Source organism: Lissotriton vulgaris, chromosome 7 (genome assembly GCF_964263255.1).
Source record: "Lissotriton vulgaris chromosome 7, aLisVul1.2, whole genome shotgun sequence".
Lineage (NCBI taxonomy): Eukaryota > Metazoa > Chordata > Amphibia > Caudata > Salamandridae > Lissotriton > Lissotriton vulgaris.
The window spans coordinates 939570713-939591009 of record NC_141695.1 but is presented as its reverse complement, the minus strand read 5'-3'; the positions used below and the strand labels follow the sequence as shown (position 1 = coordinate 939591009).

The 20297-nt window shown below is 48.8% G+C and overlaps 1 protein-coding gene across 9 annotated transcripts in view; it reads left to right on the top strand.

The window, feature by feature from the left end:
* The window catches only part of LOC147702773 (protocadherin alpha-C2-like), an 868304-nt gene that overhangs the window by 536119 nt on the left and 311888 nt on the right, over window positions 1-20297 (top strand). The window contains exon 1 of one of the 9 annotated variants that reach the window (XM_086931368.1): window positions 16890-19953. The exons of 7 other annotated variants lie outside the window; for them this stretch is intronic. In XM_086931368.1, coding sequence (XP_086787494.1) covers window positions 17428-19953 — 2526 coding nt within the window. In that variant the 5' untranslated portion in view covers window positions 16890-17427. Of the gene's footprint in view, window positions 1-16889; window positions 19954-20297 lie in introns of those variants that run through there. One more of the 9 variants, XM_086931367.1, reaches the window with a different exon arrangement.

Here is a 20297-nt window from a genome sequence, read left to right as displayed (position 1 = left end):
CAGGCCTCACAGTAGTGAAAAAGAATGTGGGTGGTTGTCACTACCAGGACATGTAAAACAAAAAGGCACATGGCCTACTTTTTTTTACTTAAACGGCACCCTGCCCATAGGGCTACATACGGCCTACATTAGGGATGATTGATGAGTAATAAAAGGGGAGTTTAAGGCTTGGCAAGTAGTTAGAAATGCCATGTTGAGGTGGCAGTAAACTGTGCCCACAGACCCTGTAGTGGCAGGCCTGAGGCAGGTTCTTACTTCTGTAGGTGGCACATACAGTGCTGCAGGCCCACTATTAGCATTTGGTTTACAGGCCCGGAGTAGATGATATACAACTTTACTAGAGACCTGTAAGTGAACCAAATATGTCAATTGTCATAGCATTTTTTTATAAGAGTGCATGCACTTTAGCACTGATCAGTAGTGCTAAAGTGCTCGGAGTCCTAAAGCCAGCAAAAGCGAAGACAAAACAGAGGAGAAATGCAAAGAGTTTGGGAAAATCCTGCAAAAGAGCCATTTCCAACAGAGAAATCAGACTGAGGTTTCTTAAGAGAAGATTTATCATGCCCATTTTCAGTGAGTGTGGGAAAGATGCCTACTTGTAAGGATGATTAACTGACACCAAAGTTTGCAGAGGTGTTGTACCACTGATTCCCCGAGTCCACCTTACTATTGAACTCTATACTGCAGTGATTAATTTGATCCGGTAGTTGCCAGTGGGGGCCAACTGCACTTATTTTTTGGGGACCGGCACTTAGTTTCCCACACCATATATTTCCCAAGAGGAAAAGAAAGAAAAACACACAATGTGGAAAGATGAAGGAAAGGAAAGATGGAAAAACCATCAGAAAGGGAGAAATCAGGAACCTGCAAGAGTGAGATAAAGGGGCATGGGGTTTTCTGGTATTGGATTAAAGAGGCCCGATGTGGTTTCAAGACTATATAGCCTGATACTCAGTGCACTAGCATTTAATAGCACTAGGCACAGTCTTCTGAGCAGAGCTTTGGGCACAGGCACTCATTCTTTTAAAAACTAAGCTCTGATAAACTGTGCATCTAGTGAACTCCTTTGGGAAGTGACACTCAAGGTTGAACCGAACAGTATGTTTAACTCGTAGGATATGCGGTGGACTAAAGACTCAGACCTCAGCGGAACACTCAATAAATGAATGTCTAGCCAATGCTTTCTGTTAAAAATAAAGCATAGAGCATCATAGAAATAGCTAAATAATGTGTATAAAAACAAAAATACACTTTAAGAAACTGTTAGAAATGGGGTTTCTGGTTGGCTAGGGTATGCACCTCAGCCATGCAGAACCCACCAGTCAGGGTAAGGGAGTTACACACTCAAGATAACCCCTGTTCCCCCCTTGGTAGCTTGGCTTATTCCAGAGGCAATGTGACAAGCATTGACGCAATACGCACATACTGCAGTGACACACAAAATACACCACAAAAAAGAGACTCCACACAAGGTTATATACAATCATCACATATATTGTATATAAAAACATAGGCCACAATCAAATATATCCCTTTGACAACTAGGCAATGTTCATAACATCGCATAAATCACTTTGCCACAAGTCAATGGTCATAACATCTTAGGTAGGGCAGTAAGGTAAATGCTCATAGGTTGCACACATTAGAACACATAATGTATGCATAACAACACCTTACATCATCACTGTGCACATTATGCAGTTTCTGAAAATGCCAGCACTTGTTATTTTGTTACTGCAAGGCATTAACACAACATAAATTGCCAACTTTCATTGTACATGAATTGCCAATTCCATATCACCATACCCACGCAGGGTAACTCCCCTACAATTGCAGGAAACCCTTTGGGACAGTGCCCTTGTACTTCTACTGATATCTGGAAGAAAACTGGTCCGCCCAACGTAGGTTACCGGGCCACCAGCCCCCCTTCTATCATGGGTCCTGTAGAATGGGACCTCCGTTTAGGGTTTCTACCTCCTTGGCTAATTTGGTGGCAGGGTGAACCCAAAATGCCTTCAACAGTTTGAGGCAGTTGTCCACAGACACGTGGTGCAGCAGCCGAAACAAATGGGGAAATCTACGAGAAATGCCCCAAGGTACGCGTCAGGAAGAGTGGTTGTGGGGTGACAGAAACACCCTGCCGTCATCAGAGTTAAGAAGACCTCTCTGGGTCCCCATGGGCAAAAATTATCCCATTTGCAGCTGCCTGCGAGTGCGGTTCTGCTGCGACATATACAAGACCATAGGGGAACAGCCCCAAACTCACGTGGCCTCCTTCGGTCTCTGGGCAAGACCCGCTGCTGACGGGCATCCTCCTCTTGCCCTTCCGAGGTAGGACATGGCTGGTTGGAGCCCACAAGGCTCTGACTCCATCGGGGATGGAGCTGCCCTGCCCTGCGTAGGGTGGCGCTGCTGCGGGCAGTCCCTCTCTTTCTGGGTGCAGCTTGGGCCTAGTTGCCAGGCCATGCCTGGCGCTCCGGGAAGTGCGTGCTTCAGTTGGCGAGTGACTGGGGATTCAAAAGGCCTGCTCACAGCCTTATCTCTCCTGGGGCCTTACGGCACGGTGCCTCATGACCTGCCCACTACTCTGAAGGGAGATCAACTCAGAAATCAGGCTGTGTAGTTTCAAAAAGTTCTCTGGGAAGTTTACCCACACATTAAGCACCAGGGACTTACTGATAATAAGGAACTTTCCACACGCTTGGGACCCAACAAGATTGCTCAGTACGCACTTACTTCTTTGGAAACCAAAAGGCACCAGGACAGTCCAGTCCTTCTCCTGCTCCAGGCAGGAGTAGGCACTGCAGGCCGTCCTACTCCACACACATCAGGGTCAGCACTCCTTAAACAGCTTCTCCAGCTCTCCTTCCAGACAGGTCCTTTTTAAATCCGGCAAGGATCTTTTCTTGAAGTTTCTTATTTCCATGAAACTTCCAACAGGAGGCAAGCAAACACAAGCCCTTGGAGATTCTTCATAAGCAGGATACTACAGCAGGGCAAAAAGAGTCAGTCCTTTTCCACCACCACAGACAGAAGGAGCAACTGCAGGCCAACCTACCCCTCACTGAGAAAAGGCAGCGCTCCTCACAAAGCTCTTCTTCTTGGCAAGTTTGTCTTGTTTCCTTGAGAAATATAAATTCCTGGGGTTTAAGGTCCAATACTTATACCCCATTTTCTTATTGTTCTCTTTGTGGCAGTCTCTGAGCTCTGTCCAAACCAGTTCTGTACTCCCTGGTCCAGGATAACCACAAGGGGTGGAGACAGCATTGTGCAAAGGAGAGACAGCCTATTCAGGTGCTAATGAAACTCCTCCCTCCACTCTAACTACAGGCCAGGTCTATTCAGCATAGCGATGAGTCACCCAGGCAAGGGAGGACGCACCTCAACCCCTCTTGTGACTGTCTAGAGTGAATGCACATCCCCACTCCCTGTCACTCTAAAATTGATGCTGAATACACAAACGAGCAGAGGCACACAGGATGGTCAAGAAAAAAATGCCCACTTTCTAAAAGGGCCATTTTTAAACACACAATTTAAAAACCACCTTTAACAAAAGATGTGCTAATAAATTCTGAGTTCAGCGAGCCTAAACTCTATCTTGTCCCAATTGAAAGTTGCACATGTAAAATGTTACTCAAACAAACAGTGGTAGCTAGGGGACCCGATTGACACACAATCACATGTAGCAATAGTATTCAAAGACTATTATCAAGTTCACAGTTGCCCACCTCAAGATATGGTTCACCACCAGCTAGAACCTCAAATAATTAAGCAACAGACAAAAAGATCTGAGAGGCCACAAGAACAACTTCTAATTGAGTAAAGGCAAAATTGCCAGACAAGCACAAATTGAACGAGAGGTTATCTTTATGAATTAGATCCTTTACTTCATGTTATTTTATGAATTGCCAATACAGCCACCGCGTTTTGCCTGTATCCGGGCTTCTTCAGTGCATCCAAGAAGAAATGAGTGAGGTCGGCGTGCTAGTGTTGTGCTTGATGCTTGCCTCACCCTTCAATGAACCACGTCACCCGTACGCGCAGCGGACGAGTGCAGCGGGCGCGCCGATGGCGCACAGGAGGCGCGCCAGAGGTAAGCCCATCTGCGCCCGTCCGCACCAGACCGGGCCCTGGGCCTTCCATTATCCCCACCAACACTCCTCAACCTCTTTTTAGTTCTCGCCCTGGAATTCGCATCCGAAGGATGCGTCCAGGGTTGGAGACTTATAGTTATCTGACTCGGGGGAATGGAGGACAGGAAACTGCCACGAGCTTCTCTTGGCTGGATTACACTGCGTGCACGCGCACACTCACGCATGTGCACATCACAGCCGCGCACATCACAGTCACAGCCACACCTCCCCCCCCCGTCGCCGCTGCCGCATCTACACACACACACAAAGAGCAGGCTGTTCACAACACATGCACACGCAGGCAGACACGACACACACACGAGCGCACACATACAGACACACAATACACCTCCCCAGCCCCCCCCATGCCGCCACCGCCCACACACGAGAGTACACGCACAGACAATCCCCCCCCCCCGCCGCGCATACACACACGCACGCACACACTCTAGCGCACAGTCCTCGCAGAGGCGTAGCTCCCTCTCCGCCCCCCTATCCTCGCCTCTGCCCCGGTATACCGCCCCAGCAGTAGTGACCAGAGAGCGCGGGTACCTTGCAGACACCATGGGAGGTCCTCGCACCCCCAGGCCGCTCCGTTCCCCCGCTGCCGCGGACCGTGCAGCAGCTCCCTCTCTCCACCTGGCTGCTGCTCCTCCTCTCCGTTGTTCTCCTGGTCTCTGTCCAGGCGCTCAGGAGGGCGTCACTCACAGCTGAGGCGAGCGGCGACATAGTCCACCTTTTAGCCCTGTAGGAACAAGGGAGAGGAGCTAATGGGGATTGCAGTTTTTTACCGACGCCATACCACGTGCAGCTTTTGGAGGCGTGGCCCGAAAACACTACAATTCCCAGCAGACCTTTTCTGCGCGAGGAGTTCGGATGGGTGATGTTTTTACCATTATCGCTGAGAGTCATTAAGCCCAAAGTGAGGAAATGTACAAGCAATACTATAGGTTTATTTTTCTAGTTTACTGCCCCCTTCTCTTCTCGTTTTTTTTTTTCTAGTTTATTCTGGTTTCATTTTGTTGGCGTTGTCTTTTGATACCAAAGCTACATTTGAGTATGAATCCGTGGGAGACACATCTTTTCACCCTACCTCCATTTTCTCACTATGCATACATAGAACAGTTACTATGGTAGTGAAATTATGTGCCTGTAATGAGCACATTGGGATCAGACCGAGCCTTGGAGTCCTCGGGTCGTGGAGTCAGATAAGGCAAATATTTATTTATTTATTGTGCTTTTTTTGTGTAACTCAGACCCCGTAGGCTAGAAGAACGCCTTACATAAGAGCAGCTAGATTTATAAAATGCGAAGTGACAAACTGTATAGGGTATAAAATAAAGAGCAAATTAAAAGTTGTCATAAGTGACTCTTTCTTTATTACACTGGTAGAAAATCAAGAGCAAATAATCAAATGTAGGGGTAGAAATGCATGATTAGATGTCAGCTGGTGACCAATAACTGAGACAGATAGATTTGTCTAAGAGTTGGTGCAAAACACCTTTAGCTATAGGTCTCAAGATGGCTCTGCACCAAATGCGCTTTCCTGGTTGCTTTGCATGAAACACTTCCATCCTTGTCCCCCTTCTATTTGTTTATTTATTTGATCGAATTTACTTACATATCCAGCACACCTTCACCAAAAAGGCATCTTTTTTCTAGTAATCAAAGGGACCAAAAGATGGTGTTGAATCAGTATAATTAACATAACCGACATGTCTTTGAAAGCGATCTGTAACTCAATCTAAACGCAACCCTAAAAACACTGTTGTCCGACGGAGCCCCACCCACCCTTTAGAACGCCCACACCGTGGCGGAAAAACCGCCGCGGTTAAGGCGTTAAGCAGCGCACTCCCTTTGTCTCTTCACATCCTGCTTTCCCCTCCTCATAGCCAGACATATTGTGTGTGTATTAACACATGTAATCAACCTGCACTGCAGTATCAAACATCAGGCAGACTAGACTAAACTGATAGAGTGCTGAGGATAGAAGTAACGATGACATAGTTGTAAGCCAAAATGTTAAGTCAGCAGGATCTGTAGCACGTGATATGATGTCTTAGCTAAGTAAGCAAACTGATAAAAGAGCACATCTGGTGGTGTGTTCACACGTGCAGTCTCACAGAAGAAGACTGTTATGCCTCATGAGCCACTAGTGTTCTGGGAAAATCCATGCAGTTCTTTTCTACTCCGAGTAGCTAAGAAGACCACGAAAAAGACCATAAGCATCATAACTAGTTTTAAGTATCTGAACTCCATTCTAATATTCCCAAGGAAGAGAGAATAGGAGGGAAATGATAACCCAGAAATAACTAAATGGGAGAAATGTTGCGGTAAAATCACTATAAGCTTAAAAACATGCATTAGCCAGTAGGAGATAATGTATCCAGCTCCAGCTCCGAAGTGCCATGTGCCATTGGTCAAATCAAAAGCAGATACTTCATACAAAGATTAAGACAAAGAGAATTCAAAGTGTCTGACTTATGCTAGCAAACAGTTCAATAAAGAGCCACGTTGAAATGTTCTCTCAATGTTTCAAGCTTTATTACAAATGTCACAAAAAGATGTTAATATTTCACTTCTGTTCTTGGATTTTCGTCACAATAAAATACACTGAACATAATCTTCACAAAAGTTATTTACAAAAGTTTGAGCTATTGCCATTATAAATTACAATACCTTTTATTTAAGTATTAATTATTAAAAAAAAATAAAAGCCACTGTTATTTGTAATATCAATACATCTAAGTCACGTAAATACAACACATATTGCATTACAAATGCTATAGGTGTCACATTTGTGAAAGGTATAACTATTGGCATTGTAAATGACAAAGCTATTAGTTCCGCTATTTTCAAAACTAACACATAAATAAAAAATGTGTCATTTACAATACCAATAGCTCAAACTTTCCTAATGCGAGACCTATTGCATTGCAAATGCTTGTTTACTCTAGGGATTTCCTAATGCATCATAGGCAGCCTCCTCATTCGATCTGCACTCACACTATTAGTATGATGGACCCCCCCCCTACTCGTTGCCCCAGCTGCCCCTTCCAATTTATGGGACATGACCCCTGTCCCCCCCCCCAGTAGTTCCACTCAATATGGCCTTGCTTAATTGTCGCTCCTTGCCCAAACATGCCCCCGAAATCTACATGCTACTTCAAGATGGTCACTTGGAGGTCCTGTTCCTCACGGAAACTTGGCTCTCACCGGATTCCAACTATGACATTGGGCAAGCCTTGCCTCCTGGCTTCCTGATTCAAAGACTAGACAGACCTTCAGGTAAGGGAGGAGGAATCGCTATGATACACAAAGAGCACTTGTCCTGTCGACTTACCGACTGTCCGATCGCAGACTGCGAAAACATCCTGTTCCTCATTCAAATCTCCCCTCTGAAATCCTTATCAGGGCTTCTTGTCTACCGTCCTCCAGGCCCCTTAGGGCTATTTTGCAGCCCCCTTCTAGAAGCCTCATTCGCCCTGGCTAGTACTTTCCCAAACTTTACCATCTTAGGTGACCTAAACCTTCATTTTGACAACCCAGCTGCTAAAGGGGCATCTGAGTTGCAACTTGACCTTGCAGCATACCAACTCCACCTGCTCAACGATCAACCTAACCATATCAAGGGCCATCTTCTCGACCCTCTTTTTTCTAACATCCCAGATCTGAAGGTACAAAACCCTGTCCCCCTTCCTTGGAATGATCACGCCCTAATTGCTTTCTGTTGGCATATTCCGGTGTCCTACCGGTCTAAATCGTTTCCCAAAACCCTGGAACGCCGCTGGTCGAAATTGGCCACAGAAGGCTGGACGCAACTTCTTGAAAGCTCCCTTCCACCTCATGATCCCCTTATCCATATAGCAGACATTAAGTTTTCTGCTTGGATTGAGGATTCTCTCGATATAATCCTCCCTAAGACACCGGTCCATGCCCCTGGTGGGAAGCCCAAGTCACGTTGGTTCAATAATGACCTCCGCATGCTAAAAAAAAAATCTGCAAAAAAAAACGAAAGAGCCTGGAGGAAAGAATTTGCCCCCCAAAAAAAGAAAGAATATAGTCAATCTATTTTAATCTATAAAAAGGCCCTTAAAACAACACAATCTGCTTTCTTTGAGGAAAAAATCAGAACCACCTCCTGTTCCTCAAAGGAAATTTTCCGCATAGTAAATAAGCTTCTAAAAATCCCACAGCCTCCCCCTCCCGCAGACCCCACTGGTGACCGCTGTAATGAGTTCGCAGAATTTTTCAATGCGAAAATCCAAACCATTCTAAAATCCATCCCTCCCCTCACAGGAGAAATCCCTTCAGAATCCCATCTCAGTACACAGCAACAACACAGTCCTTGCCTATATTCCTTTTTGTCTATCACAGAGGATACTCTTCTCCCCATCTTTCTCTCCATGAAAAGTGGTTCTCCACTTGACCCAGCACCAACCAATATTTTGAAATTAGTTGCCCCTACTATCCTGCCCCCGTTGGTCAAACTCATTAGCACCTCTCTACTACAAGGCATTGTGCCTCATGGCTGGAAAAGGGCCATAGTAAAACCCCTCTAAAAAAAACCTCACCTTGACCCGGCTGAATTGGGTAACTATCGACCCATCTCTTTACTGCCCATAATCAGCAAAATAGCTGAAAGACTTGTCAACTAGCAGCTCTCAGCCTATTTGGAAACAAATGGGCTCCTGTATCCGTCCTGGACGGGTTTTTGCCCGGGTCAGGGCACTGAAACAGCCATGATTGCGGTTGTGGAGGAGGCTAGAAGGATCCTCGATTCAGGAGGATCAGTGGCAGTGATCCTCCTGGATCTGAGCGCAGCCTTCGACATAGTGAACTATATTACTTTGACCCACCGGCTCAGGGAACTGAGAATCTCGGGGTCCGCACTGACTTGGTTGAATTCTTTCCTTCACAACCGTTCCTTCCAAATTTTGGAGGGAACCTCTAAATCCCGTCCCACCCCTGTACACTGTGGGGTCCCTCAGGGCTTGTCCCTGAGCCCCACCCTTTTCAATGTTTATATGTCCCCCCTGGAGAGAATAGTCACCCCCCACTGGGTTAAACTTGTGACTTACGCTGACGATACCCAGCTTGTGGTCTCTCTCAGCCAGATCAATCAGCCCCCGGATAATCTTTACTCCTGCCTCCAAGACATTTCACACTGGATGGATTGTTCCCATCTTAAACTTAACAGTGATAAAACTGAGGTTTTAGTATTGGGCAACCAGTCTCACTTCATTCCAAAGACTTTGTGGGCTCCTTGCATGAGGCCTGCCCCGGCTCCAAAACAATCCATTAAGAGCCTGGGCATTTGGCTCGACCAGGATCTCATGTTTACTACCCAAGCCAGGAAGTCAGCGGGGGTCTGCTAGGGCATCCTTAGGCCTACCCACAAAATTCTTCCCCTGCTCCCCCAAGACTCTAGGAAGATCCCGATCCAGAGCCTTCTGCTATCTAGACTGGATTATGGTAACGCTCTGTACCTTGGTGCCCCTAAGAAAGTCCTCGCCAAACTTCAGGTTGTACAAAACTTTGCAGTCCAACTTTTAACCGGCATTAACAGTAGGAGCTCGGCAAAACGTCCCTTAAACTGCTCCACTGGCTTCCCATTCAGGAGCACGTATATTTCAAATCCCTCTGCACGACTCACAAAATTCTCCATGGAAAGGGTCCTCAAATCTTAAAAAATCTGATTAGACGCCATGAAGTATCCAGAAACCTTCGTTCAGCACACTTACATCTTGCTCACATACCTAAGATCAAAAAGGCCCGGACAGGGGGGCGTCTTTTCTCCTATAACGCCTCCAAGATGTGGAATCTGCGTCCCCTCACTTTGCGCTCCGAACCTAACCATCTCACCTTTCAAAAGCTGCTGAAAACATGGCTTTTTCCCTAATTTCCACCTCTCCTCTAATATCTCTGTTACTAGAGCTGGGACGCTCACGGGCAGCCATGCGCTTTATAAATCTAATTTTCATTTCATTTCAAAGCTCCTCAGTGTCCGTGTTAGTTCCGGTTTGATCAACCATTAAAGAGACCCAGAAGCTATGTTGGTAGGTTATCTTCTGCATTCAGGTATTTCAAAAAGATATGGACACTGAGAGTCTTCAATGAAGAGCAGTGTAACAAGAGTATTTCGTATACACACTAATGGTGAGACGCTACTCAATTGAATCCTACTTTGACTCGATGCCGGAACCAGAGACAGTTCCAGTCTAAGATGCTGATTATGGCTCTGCATCTTTAGTGTGTATACAAAATACTCTCGTTACACAGCTCTTCATTGAAGACTCTCAGTGTACGTATCTTTTTAGGAGACAGCACAATAAGGAGACAGCACAAATTTGCAAATACTATCACCCCCTTGTCCCTTGCATGCCTCTATATTGCTCCAGCACTCTCCACCACCCAAGCGCTGGAGGATCACAGACTAACTAATTTCAAAGGAATCTGTAGTATCCTGCATTTGCTAATGTTATGTATTTTACTCCTCCTGCTCTGCCAGTGCCTGTGCTCTCTGCCCAGTAGAATGTTGGTGTCATGATGTGCCTGGGAATGTTGAGACACTGAGTGCTGAAGTGACAGTTAGGCATGGACTGAACAGCAGACAGGTTGCTCCTGGTGGGGCTCTGATCTGCTACCTTAACTACTTGATGTTCTGGACTTTACTACCTGTTAACTACTTGAATAAAACATCCTGAAATACAACCTCCTGTGTGGACCTACATCCCTACAGAATCCATCTCTAATAATGTGGTTTGGAGATCTCTGCAGCCTGCTTCTTCTCCTTCAGCCAGGGACTCTTTCGCATCCCTAAGCGATGTACAAGGGAGCACCATGCCACAATGCTAAGTATCTCAGCTCAGGTTCATGTTACAGACCACTAGGAGGGAAATATGGTGTTTTTGGAGATAGCATGTGACCACTCAATCCCTTCTGAGTAGGAAGTCAACATTGTGAACAGATCAAATATAGGCTAGGTTAACAGGAGCAATCCCTTAGGTGACCTTATCAGTTTGGCATGCCAGGTGACTAGTCCAGCACTGTGAAGTCCAAGTTCCAATTAAATGATTGGAATAACACTGCAATGTTGTGTGTCACATGGTCCCCTATACCACATTAAGCCCTATCAAGGTAAACTTGTTAGCCTCAAAGGTTTCCACCACTTGTCCGGCCATGGGAGCTTTCAGTCACATCCCTATAGAAGAGGTGTTTAGAATCCATGACTTTGACTCTTCCTGCCATACTGACTGAATGTTGTTATGGGAAGAATGTAATCTACAATACAATTATCTCAGCAGCCAGATCGACGGGACACACCGGCATATCTCTAGCACCAACCCCTGGAACGCTTTGCTTAGCAATTTTGGGGCAGTCTCAGCATCTTTGTATTACCACTCTGATCAGCTTGAAATGCGAATTCACATTCTAAGTGCCCTAGCACCACATTGTGGGAATAGATGCAAAACTGTCAGCCCTGAATAATCTGATCACAAGGGTCCAGTCGGACCAGGCCACCGTATATCACTCTTGTCTTGTACCATCGCTATCAACGCCTGTGCTAGGACACTTCAAAAGTTGGACATCATCCTCAATTGCATTTCGTCACCTGCTCAACAGACAGGTACAATACCGAAGCAAGAGGACAACATGGATTCTAGAAAGGAACCTTTACTCTCTGAGGGCACTTTTGAAAACTCACTGCATGCAAGTGCATCTTCCTCTGCCAGCAACTCTGATTTTGTTAGGGGCACCTACGGGACCTGCATTTGAGCAATCCACTGTGTCAGAATACGATCTGTCTGGCATCATAATCACCAATGAGGGCACAATCGCAGCTGTTTTTCGCAATCCACGAGAGGTCACCCAATGACACAGCAGTACCTACTGCCCATCTAGCAGCTGGGGCAAAGCCGCACACAAAAAGGGAGTGGAAAAGGTTCAGAAAAGTGAGAAACAAGCACACTGTTAGCTCTTCTCTGCTTCTTTGCACAGCCTCTGCCCCGCAGGCTGCCCATTGGCAATGATACTCCAGACGGCTATTCAGTTACTCATCCGCCTCCAATCACACAGCCTTCTAGTGATACTAAAATCAAAACCTACTCATTGTTTTATCCCAATACAGTACAAATGTTAGACTACAAAGAGGACAGTGAAGTGGATGGAAAGATTCAAACTTTGCTTTACCAGCATGCAGCTGCAGTACCAGCACTTCCACCATTCCATACCTCCTTGTCCAACTGTGAAATTGATAACTGATCCAGGGGCACCATTTGAACCTGCTCACCAGCCTGTCATCTCTGCCTCTGCCTCTGAGCGTCACCATCTTCGCACAGATTGTCCTGACGAAGACCATCAATGGTCTAGTTCTACTGTTTAGCATTCTGTCTATCATTTGTTGAAGTTACACTTTTTTCCCTAAGTGGGACGGGTATGCCCTGAAGTGGGTCCCTTGCTCACTCTGCTACTGGATTTAAGCTAGCCTGGTTGGTGAAGGGTGACATACCCTGAAACCAGTCCCAGGATGCTTGTTTCTGGTCCTGGGAGGACCTGGCTTGGCAGTTCAGTCTGGACTGTTCCCATGAGGCACAGGGTCATGACTGATTTGCATACGGCTGGGTCCAAACTAGGGTGGTGTAGTGGGCAAAAGAACAATGGATTTAACCCAGATCTCTTGACTGGGGGAGAATGTTTGAATCATCCAATATTCCATCCATCATTTGTTGCAGTTGCACTTTTCACCCTAATTGTTACACTAGTTCTACTGTTGACACTGCCCATCCACTCTCTTCCGTAAGGGCCTAAAAAGCTCTTCAGAGCAATCAGGGAAACAACACAGAGTCACTAGAAGTTAACAGGCAGAAGGTGGCATATACTCCCAACTTTCCAACAAACAAGCTTAAGTCCATCCTGCACTATGTCTTCATGGGCAAACACGACATTCTTAACAGGAGCACAATCTTGAAACTGCTCAGGCAGCAGCAAGCACCAGACATATTAACTCTAGCAAACTGGAGTCTATTGAGTTCAGGGAAAATCCAGCCCAAAGGGGGAGATACATCACCATCACTACATGCTCTTCCCCGGGCTTGGTTATCCTTGTTTGGCATCTTAAGGACACCTTTTTCATGTGGGAGATCGAACTGTCACCTGTGCTACCACCTTGCTACCCCAGCTTACTATCACCAGTCTTCTTACCTTTAACGCACTGGATTCTAGAAACTTCAGAGGAGACATCGGCATTGATTTCTGCTAGTACTTACCAACACCCTTTACAGGTGTCCGTTTGAACACAGTGGGTACATGTTGGGAAGTCCCTCTCAGTTCCAGCAGGGTAAGTAACTCCACAAGAATGTGCAGCCCACTTCCAGCTACTAGCATGTGAACTCAAGATAGGGATTGCAAAACGTCTCCCCCAGTGTATATTCACAGCCTCTTTATCACCCTCGAAGGAATACGATCCCCCCCCGCTCCAGCCTTGCCCACTCTTGCACCAAACTCCAACACCAGTACCTGAAACCACATGTGGTCTCCCCATAGCACCTCCCCCCAGCAAGAGTCCCGCCTCAGCAATACTCAGGTGAAACAGGTGACACCAGATCTGTTCGACGGATGGCGTTTGTCATCCGAACTATAACGCCAGATGGAGGTGAGCAAGTATCTGGCCATAACATTGAAACTGTCAACATCCCCAAGTTCTCCCTTTTTTGTTTGGAACGTAGCTGTAATCAAAGAGAAAATCAACAACCAAGTGTGGTCTTGTTTTGTGAACTCCTTCTCGGTTATGTGCCTACAGGAAGCATGGGCGGTCTTGCCTGCCTATATCAATAGTTTCAAAATGCTCCCTTTACCAGCTAGTACTTCTTCATCTGGTCCCCCATAAGGTGGTCTTACAACTTTCATATTGTCCATAGACTGCGCAAAACTTTTCCACTATGCTGCAGATACACCGTTCTATTAGGTCTTCGGTCTGGATTTTGTCTCAGGCTCATGATTGGGCATAGTCAACTTTTACAACCACATTCCAACAGTAGACAGGGGCTGTATTTTGTTGAAATTAGATCACAACCTGGACTCCCTAAACTCCAGAGGTGGCAAGGGAGCTGCGTCTGATTAGGGAGGCGACTTCAATGGTCATCGTTGCCCTCCTGCTTATGAAGATGCTTGCAGCATAACCGACTGTGAAGGGAACATCTTGCTTCACTTTTCCCCCCAATACATTTGGCAGTAGCATTAACTATTAGAGAATGAAATGTAATATGTATTTCACGAATTAACATAGTTCCATGAACGGTTTCTTCCCTTTAACCTTGGCAGGCATGGGACAGGGTTCTTGAATTGATTTTATCTGACTGTCTTTTAATTTAGCTGCCAGGGCGAGTGAGCAGCTACTACATAATCTTACCTTTAGCGACGATCTTCCCCAAAGTCCTACTCTCTTGATTGGAGGCCTGGACAGAGAAGAGCGGCTCTCTCTCGAACATCCAGTATGTGTCAGGGAGGGATGGGGACAGAAGATTAATGCATTAATTTCCATTCTTTGAAATACACGATTGACAAGCATTGTGCGCTCCAGCTGGTTTAATGGATCTGTCCAGTGCCATTGACCATGTGTCCCACTCCAAATTTTATGGAAGGCTTTGGCATTGACACACAAGTTATCAACACCATCTGGGAAATGTACTGTTATTCTAGTGCTACAATAAGGTTGTGGCCGGGGGGATTGGGGCTGGGGGAGTGTTCTGAAATGTTTGGGGTACACACGGTTGTCGGACAAGAGTGTGTCTTGCTCCTTTTCTGTTCTCCCTCTATATCAACCGCTTAGAGAGGAAACGAGTTTCAAGGTGTGGGGGCATGCCCCAGATTTGAAAGTGCTCAATACCAGTCCTAGTGTACACTGATGATGCTGTTCTTATGGATGCACATCAGTAGCATTGCAGTGTCTTTGGGATGGGAGCTTCTGCATCCTTTATGAAGGGGTTTACCATGAAGATTAACACCATCAAATCCTTTGTAATGTCCTGCGGTTACAGGATGGGCACGAGACCTGCCTTCAAACTTCAGGCCACCCCAGTTAAAAATGTGACTAACTTTAATGGCCTTGGGGTAACGTTTAATTGTAGGGGGTCCGGCAACCACAGATAGAAAATAGAAATAATAAGTTAGGACGGAGAATCAATGCAGTGTTTTCCGTTGCCACGAAATTGGGCACAATGTTTCTTGCCCACATGTAGGCCATCTATCGTGCAAAATGCGTTGGGTTGGCTACCTGTCTGGACATTGAGCCCTGGTGCCACTGCCCCTGCCCACCACTGATAACTTCAACCCAGTTTCGAACCAATGGTGGCAAATCTGTGCAGAAACGTGGGTAGGGGCAGCTTCTTTTGGCGAATCAGGGATCAGACTTCAGGAAGAAGAAGAAACGGATTATGAACTTTCAGGGCCGTCGACGTCACAAACTGCCTATTTCGCAAACAACGTGACATACAGTTCTATAGGGCCGATGCGTAAGTGCAGCTCCAAAGCTCAAGAGGAGACCTGGCACTTGTCCAGACGCCATTTCCTCTAAATCAGCCTCGTTAAAAACATATTACAGGCCTGGGCGTCGCCTGCAAGGCTTGGGGCCCGTTCTCTGGCAGGTCCTGGAGCTGCTCCGGGAAAGGCCGTGCGCGGGACTGTAGCTCAGCTCGAGTTCAGGGAGGGGACTACTGACATGGCTGCTTACCAAAGCTTCTTGGGAGGATGAGCTCTGGAAACGATTCATAACCTGCCTGCCTGCGGTGTTTTCACTCTGTTGCTTCGTTTTGCACCCTTTACCTTCGGCCGACTGTTGTTGACAAAACAATAACAGTAATACTGCTTATAGTAATCATACTTTAGAAGACAAACAAGTATTGATTCTTACATGTATAGCATTAAAAATATACAATTGTTGACTCCACGATAATAACCATCTCTAATAATATACGCCTCTACTCGAAGATTGTCTCGTGACCCTTACAAGTAGTACTGCCAGCATTCGCAACGATGCTCGTTATATCGACCTCGAAGGATGAATGGCCGTCGCAGCAGCCATGTGCATTCGTCCTCTGAGCATTCCCCATCATAAGTGTTCGGGCGCTTACTGGGTCGAGTCTGTGGGTTCAACGGAAGCTTCTGGATTCCTTTTCGAATAAATCCTTTGGACCGTATTCTTTGTAAAAGCATCCAGCCTGGTATGTGTGCCCACGAGCGTTGTATTAACCACACCCATCAAATGGCGCCGTCGCCCTACTACAGCGTCTTTAACACCGCACGTCGATTATCCTCTGCTGTTTACACTCAGCCAATGCAATTTTAGAAAAAGACTCGTGTGTAAATGACAGCACAAAATGTCGGTGTGATTCGGTTGACACCTGTAATTCTGCATACGTCTTTGTGCATGGACATGCTTCATGTTCACGTGTCTGTTTGCAATTATTGGTGTCGCTATCGGCTTACAAGTGCTTTCGTGTGCTTGTTCTTGCGTTGGCGACGCATGTGCATCTTTTTTCAAGGGTGTTTACAGGCACGCAGGTACCTGGTAATAATTCCGTCGACGCCTCGGTGAACAAGAGCGTATTGATATTCATGTTTCACGTGTCTGTGGTTTGTGTACATCTGCGCCGGGTGCGCTGGGCAGGCTGTATGTGTGCGCGCGCCTCTGTTTCTATGGACACAATATGGATGAACGAGTGCTTGCATCTGTGGGAGAGGGGCGTGTCGACCACATGTATCAATGGCTTCTTTTGGACATGTGCTCTTGAAGACTGCGTGTGATGTGTGACACGGACAACAGCTCTTTGGGGAGCAGCGTATAGCACACTGGAAGTGCAGAGGTGACGACGCATGCTCCACAATCAGCCCGTTCTTCGCGATTCATAAAAAATGCACAGCCGTGTTGCTGTTACTACTTGGCTGGTTACACGCCTGGCACGCGGCAGCCTGTGATTATCTCCGGCCGGTGGCGTGGCCGGTGCCCGACCCTCCCGGGTGCACCTCCGCCTGGCTGCCCCTGTCCGAGGTGCTGAACATGCAGCAGGCTTGAGCGGCGCCCCTCCCTCCTCCGCAGGATCCTCTCGGCGGCTGCAGGAGGAGCGGGCTGCAGCGTGAGCTGGGAATAGCAGGCCTTATCAAGGAGGAGGCGGAGCGCGCTCAGGAGGCGAGCGAAGACATGGATTTACTAGGGAGACAGCCACCGACCGCGCCCAGGGAGACGCGCCGGTGGCCCGGTCATGGACGGTGACTTGGTGCCGGGAGACCTCGGAGGATGCGCGGGGGTCTGCTCGGGGAGGAGATGGCTTCCCCCCCGAGGCACGGGTGGCTGCTGTTCATCGCCACCCTGAGCGTCCTTGCGCTGCGCCTGGCTGCTGAGCAGATTCGCTACCAGGTGCGGGAAGAACTCAACCACGGAGCCTTCGTGGGCAACCTTGTGCGCGACCTGCGCCTGGACCTGGCGCAGCTCTCCGCCCGGGGCTTCCGCCTCACCTCGGGCAGCAGCCGCCAGTACTTTGACGTCAACCAAGGCAACGGGGTGCTCTTCGTCAACGACCGGGTGGACCGGGAGGCGCTATGCGATGGGCGCCCCACCTGCGCCCTGACCCTGGAGGCGGTCATCGGGAACCCGGTGGAGGTGCACAACGTGGAAGTGGAGGTCCTGGATATCAACGACAACGCGCCCACTTTTCCTAGAAAGGACTACTACTTGGAGATCAGCGAGTCGGCCCTACCGGGGGCGCGCTTCCCCATCGAGAGCGCGCAGGACCCCGACGTAGGCTCCAACTCCATCCAAACATACAAGCTGAGCCAAAGTGACCACTTTGCTTTGGACCTGAAACCTTTCAACGGGAACAGCAAGCTCATCGAGATAGTGCTGAAGAAGGCCCTGGACAGGGAGCAGAGGGGGCTGCACCAGCTGGTACTCACTGCTGAGGACGGGGGAAGCCCCGCCAGGTCTGGGACGGCCCAGATCTCGGTGAGAGTGGTGGACACCAACGACAACCCCCCGGTATTTGACAGGTCCACCTACAAGGTGAGCCTGCTGGAGAACGCAGCCAGGGGCACCCTGGTGGTCAAGCTGAACGCCACTGACCCGGATGAAGGGTCGAACGGGGAGGTGGTCTACTCTTTCAGCAGCTTCACCCCCGAGAAAGTCCGGCAGCTGTTCAGCATCGACAGCAAGACGGGGGAAGTGAGGGTTAACGGAAGTGTGGACTACGAGGAGGCCTCCTCCTACGAGATCTATGTCAAGGCAACGGACAAGGGCCCCGTGTCCATGGCCGGGCACTGCAAAGTGCTGGTGGAGATCACGGACTCCAACGACAACGTGCCCGAGGTGGTGGTGACCTCGCTGTACTCCCCTGTGCCCGAGGACGCCCAGGCAGAGACGGTGGTGGCCCTGATGAGCGTGGCCGACCTGGACTCCGGCCTGAACCGGCATGTCAGCCTCACCATCCCGCCCGGCCTCCCCTTCAAACTCAACTCATTCCGAAACTCCTACACTCTCGTGACCGACGGGCCCCTGGACCGGGAGCAGACCCCTGCCTACAACATCACGCTGACGGCCACGGACGGCGGGACGCCGCCGCTCTCCTCGCAGAAGACCATCCTGGTGGAGGTGTCAGACGTCAACGACAACCCGCCTCGGTTCGAAGAGACCTCCTACGCGGTGTATGTGAACGAAAACAACGCGCCCGGGGTGTCCCTGTGTATGGTGAGGGCCACGGACCCCGACGACAAGGAGAACGCCTACGTGTCCTACTCCTTGCTCAAGGGGGACATCCAGGGCCTTCCGGTCACTTCCTACGTCTCCATCAAATCGGATAACGGCAACATCTACGCGGCCAGCTCCTTCGACCATGAGAAACTGCGGGAGTTCGAGTTTGTGGTGCAGGCGCAGGACGCGGGGAGCCCCCCTCTCAGCAGCACGGTGACCGTCAGCCTGTATGTGGTGGATCAAAACGACCACGCCCCCAAAATCCTGTACCCCTCTCCTGCCAACGGCTCCAGCGCCATGGAAATGATCCCCCGGACTGCCAACGCGGGCTACCTGGTGACGAAAGTCATCGCCATCGACGCCGATTCCGGGCAGAACGCCTGGCTCTTTTACTACATCTCCCAGGCCTCCGACCCGCACCTCTTCACGATGGAGCTGCACACGGGGCAGATCCGGACTACAAGAAAAGTGGGGGAGGACAGTATTAGCTCCTACAATTTGACTTTCCTGGTGAGGGACAACGGGCAGCCTGCCCTCACCTCCTCGGCGGCCATCACGGTGGCCGTGGTGGACCGGGTGTCCAAGATCCTGCCGGACACGAGGCGGCACGTGAAAAGCACAAAGAACTCCTCGGAGATCACTCTGTACCTCATCATCGCCCTGAGCGCCATCTCCTTCATCTTCCTCCTGACCGTCCTCGTGCTGGCGGCCTTCAAGTGCTACCGGTACAGCGTGTACGGCCAGGCCTGCTGCGCAGGGCTCTGCGGGGCCAAGCCCCGGGGGCCGGCCGAGATGTACAAGCAGGCCAACAACAACATCGAGACCCGCATCCCCCACGGCCTGAAGGTGCAGCCGCACTTCATCGAGGTGAGGGGGAACGGCTCCCTCACCAAGACCTACTGCTACAAGGCCTGCCTGACGGCCGGCTCGGGCAGTGACACCTTCATGTTTTACAACACGGGGGTCCCGGGAGGCACGGGCCCCCACGCCGTCATCGCGGAGAGGCACCTGTCGGGCCAGAGCGAGCAGAGCGCCCAGAACCTCATCATTTTTAAAAGTGAGACCACCACTCCCATTGAGGTGAGCTTTGACGACAAAAAGTTCTTGTGGTTACTGATAGCGCCTTATCTGTTTCAGGGGCGAAAACACCACTAGTGGAACGGGTGCAGTTGCACCAGGGCCCTGGGGTGTGAGGTTTCTGTTGCCCCTTCCCCACCCCAAGCTGTGGCTGCCTTCCACTGCACTTCCAGCTGCAATGACTATTGTCCATGTATTTGACAGGGCCTATGATACTTCTGAGTGCCAAAGCTTTCTTTTTTTGCCCTGTTGTATAATTCGCTGTTGTAAATATATTTAGTTTTTTGTTCTAAATGTGTGCCTAATTGTTGCTGCGTCATAGTGCTACGTGGCCAGAAAGGCACTCC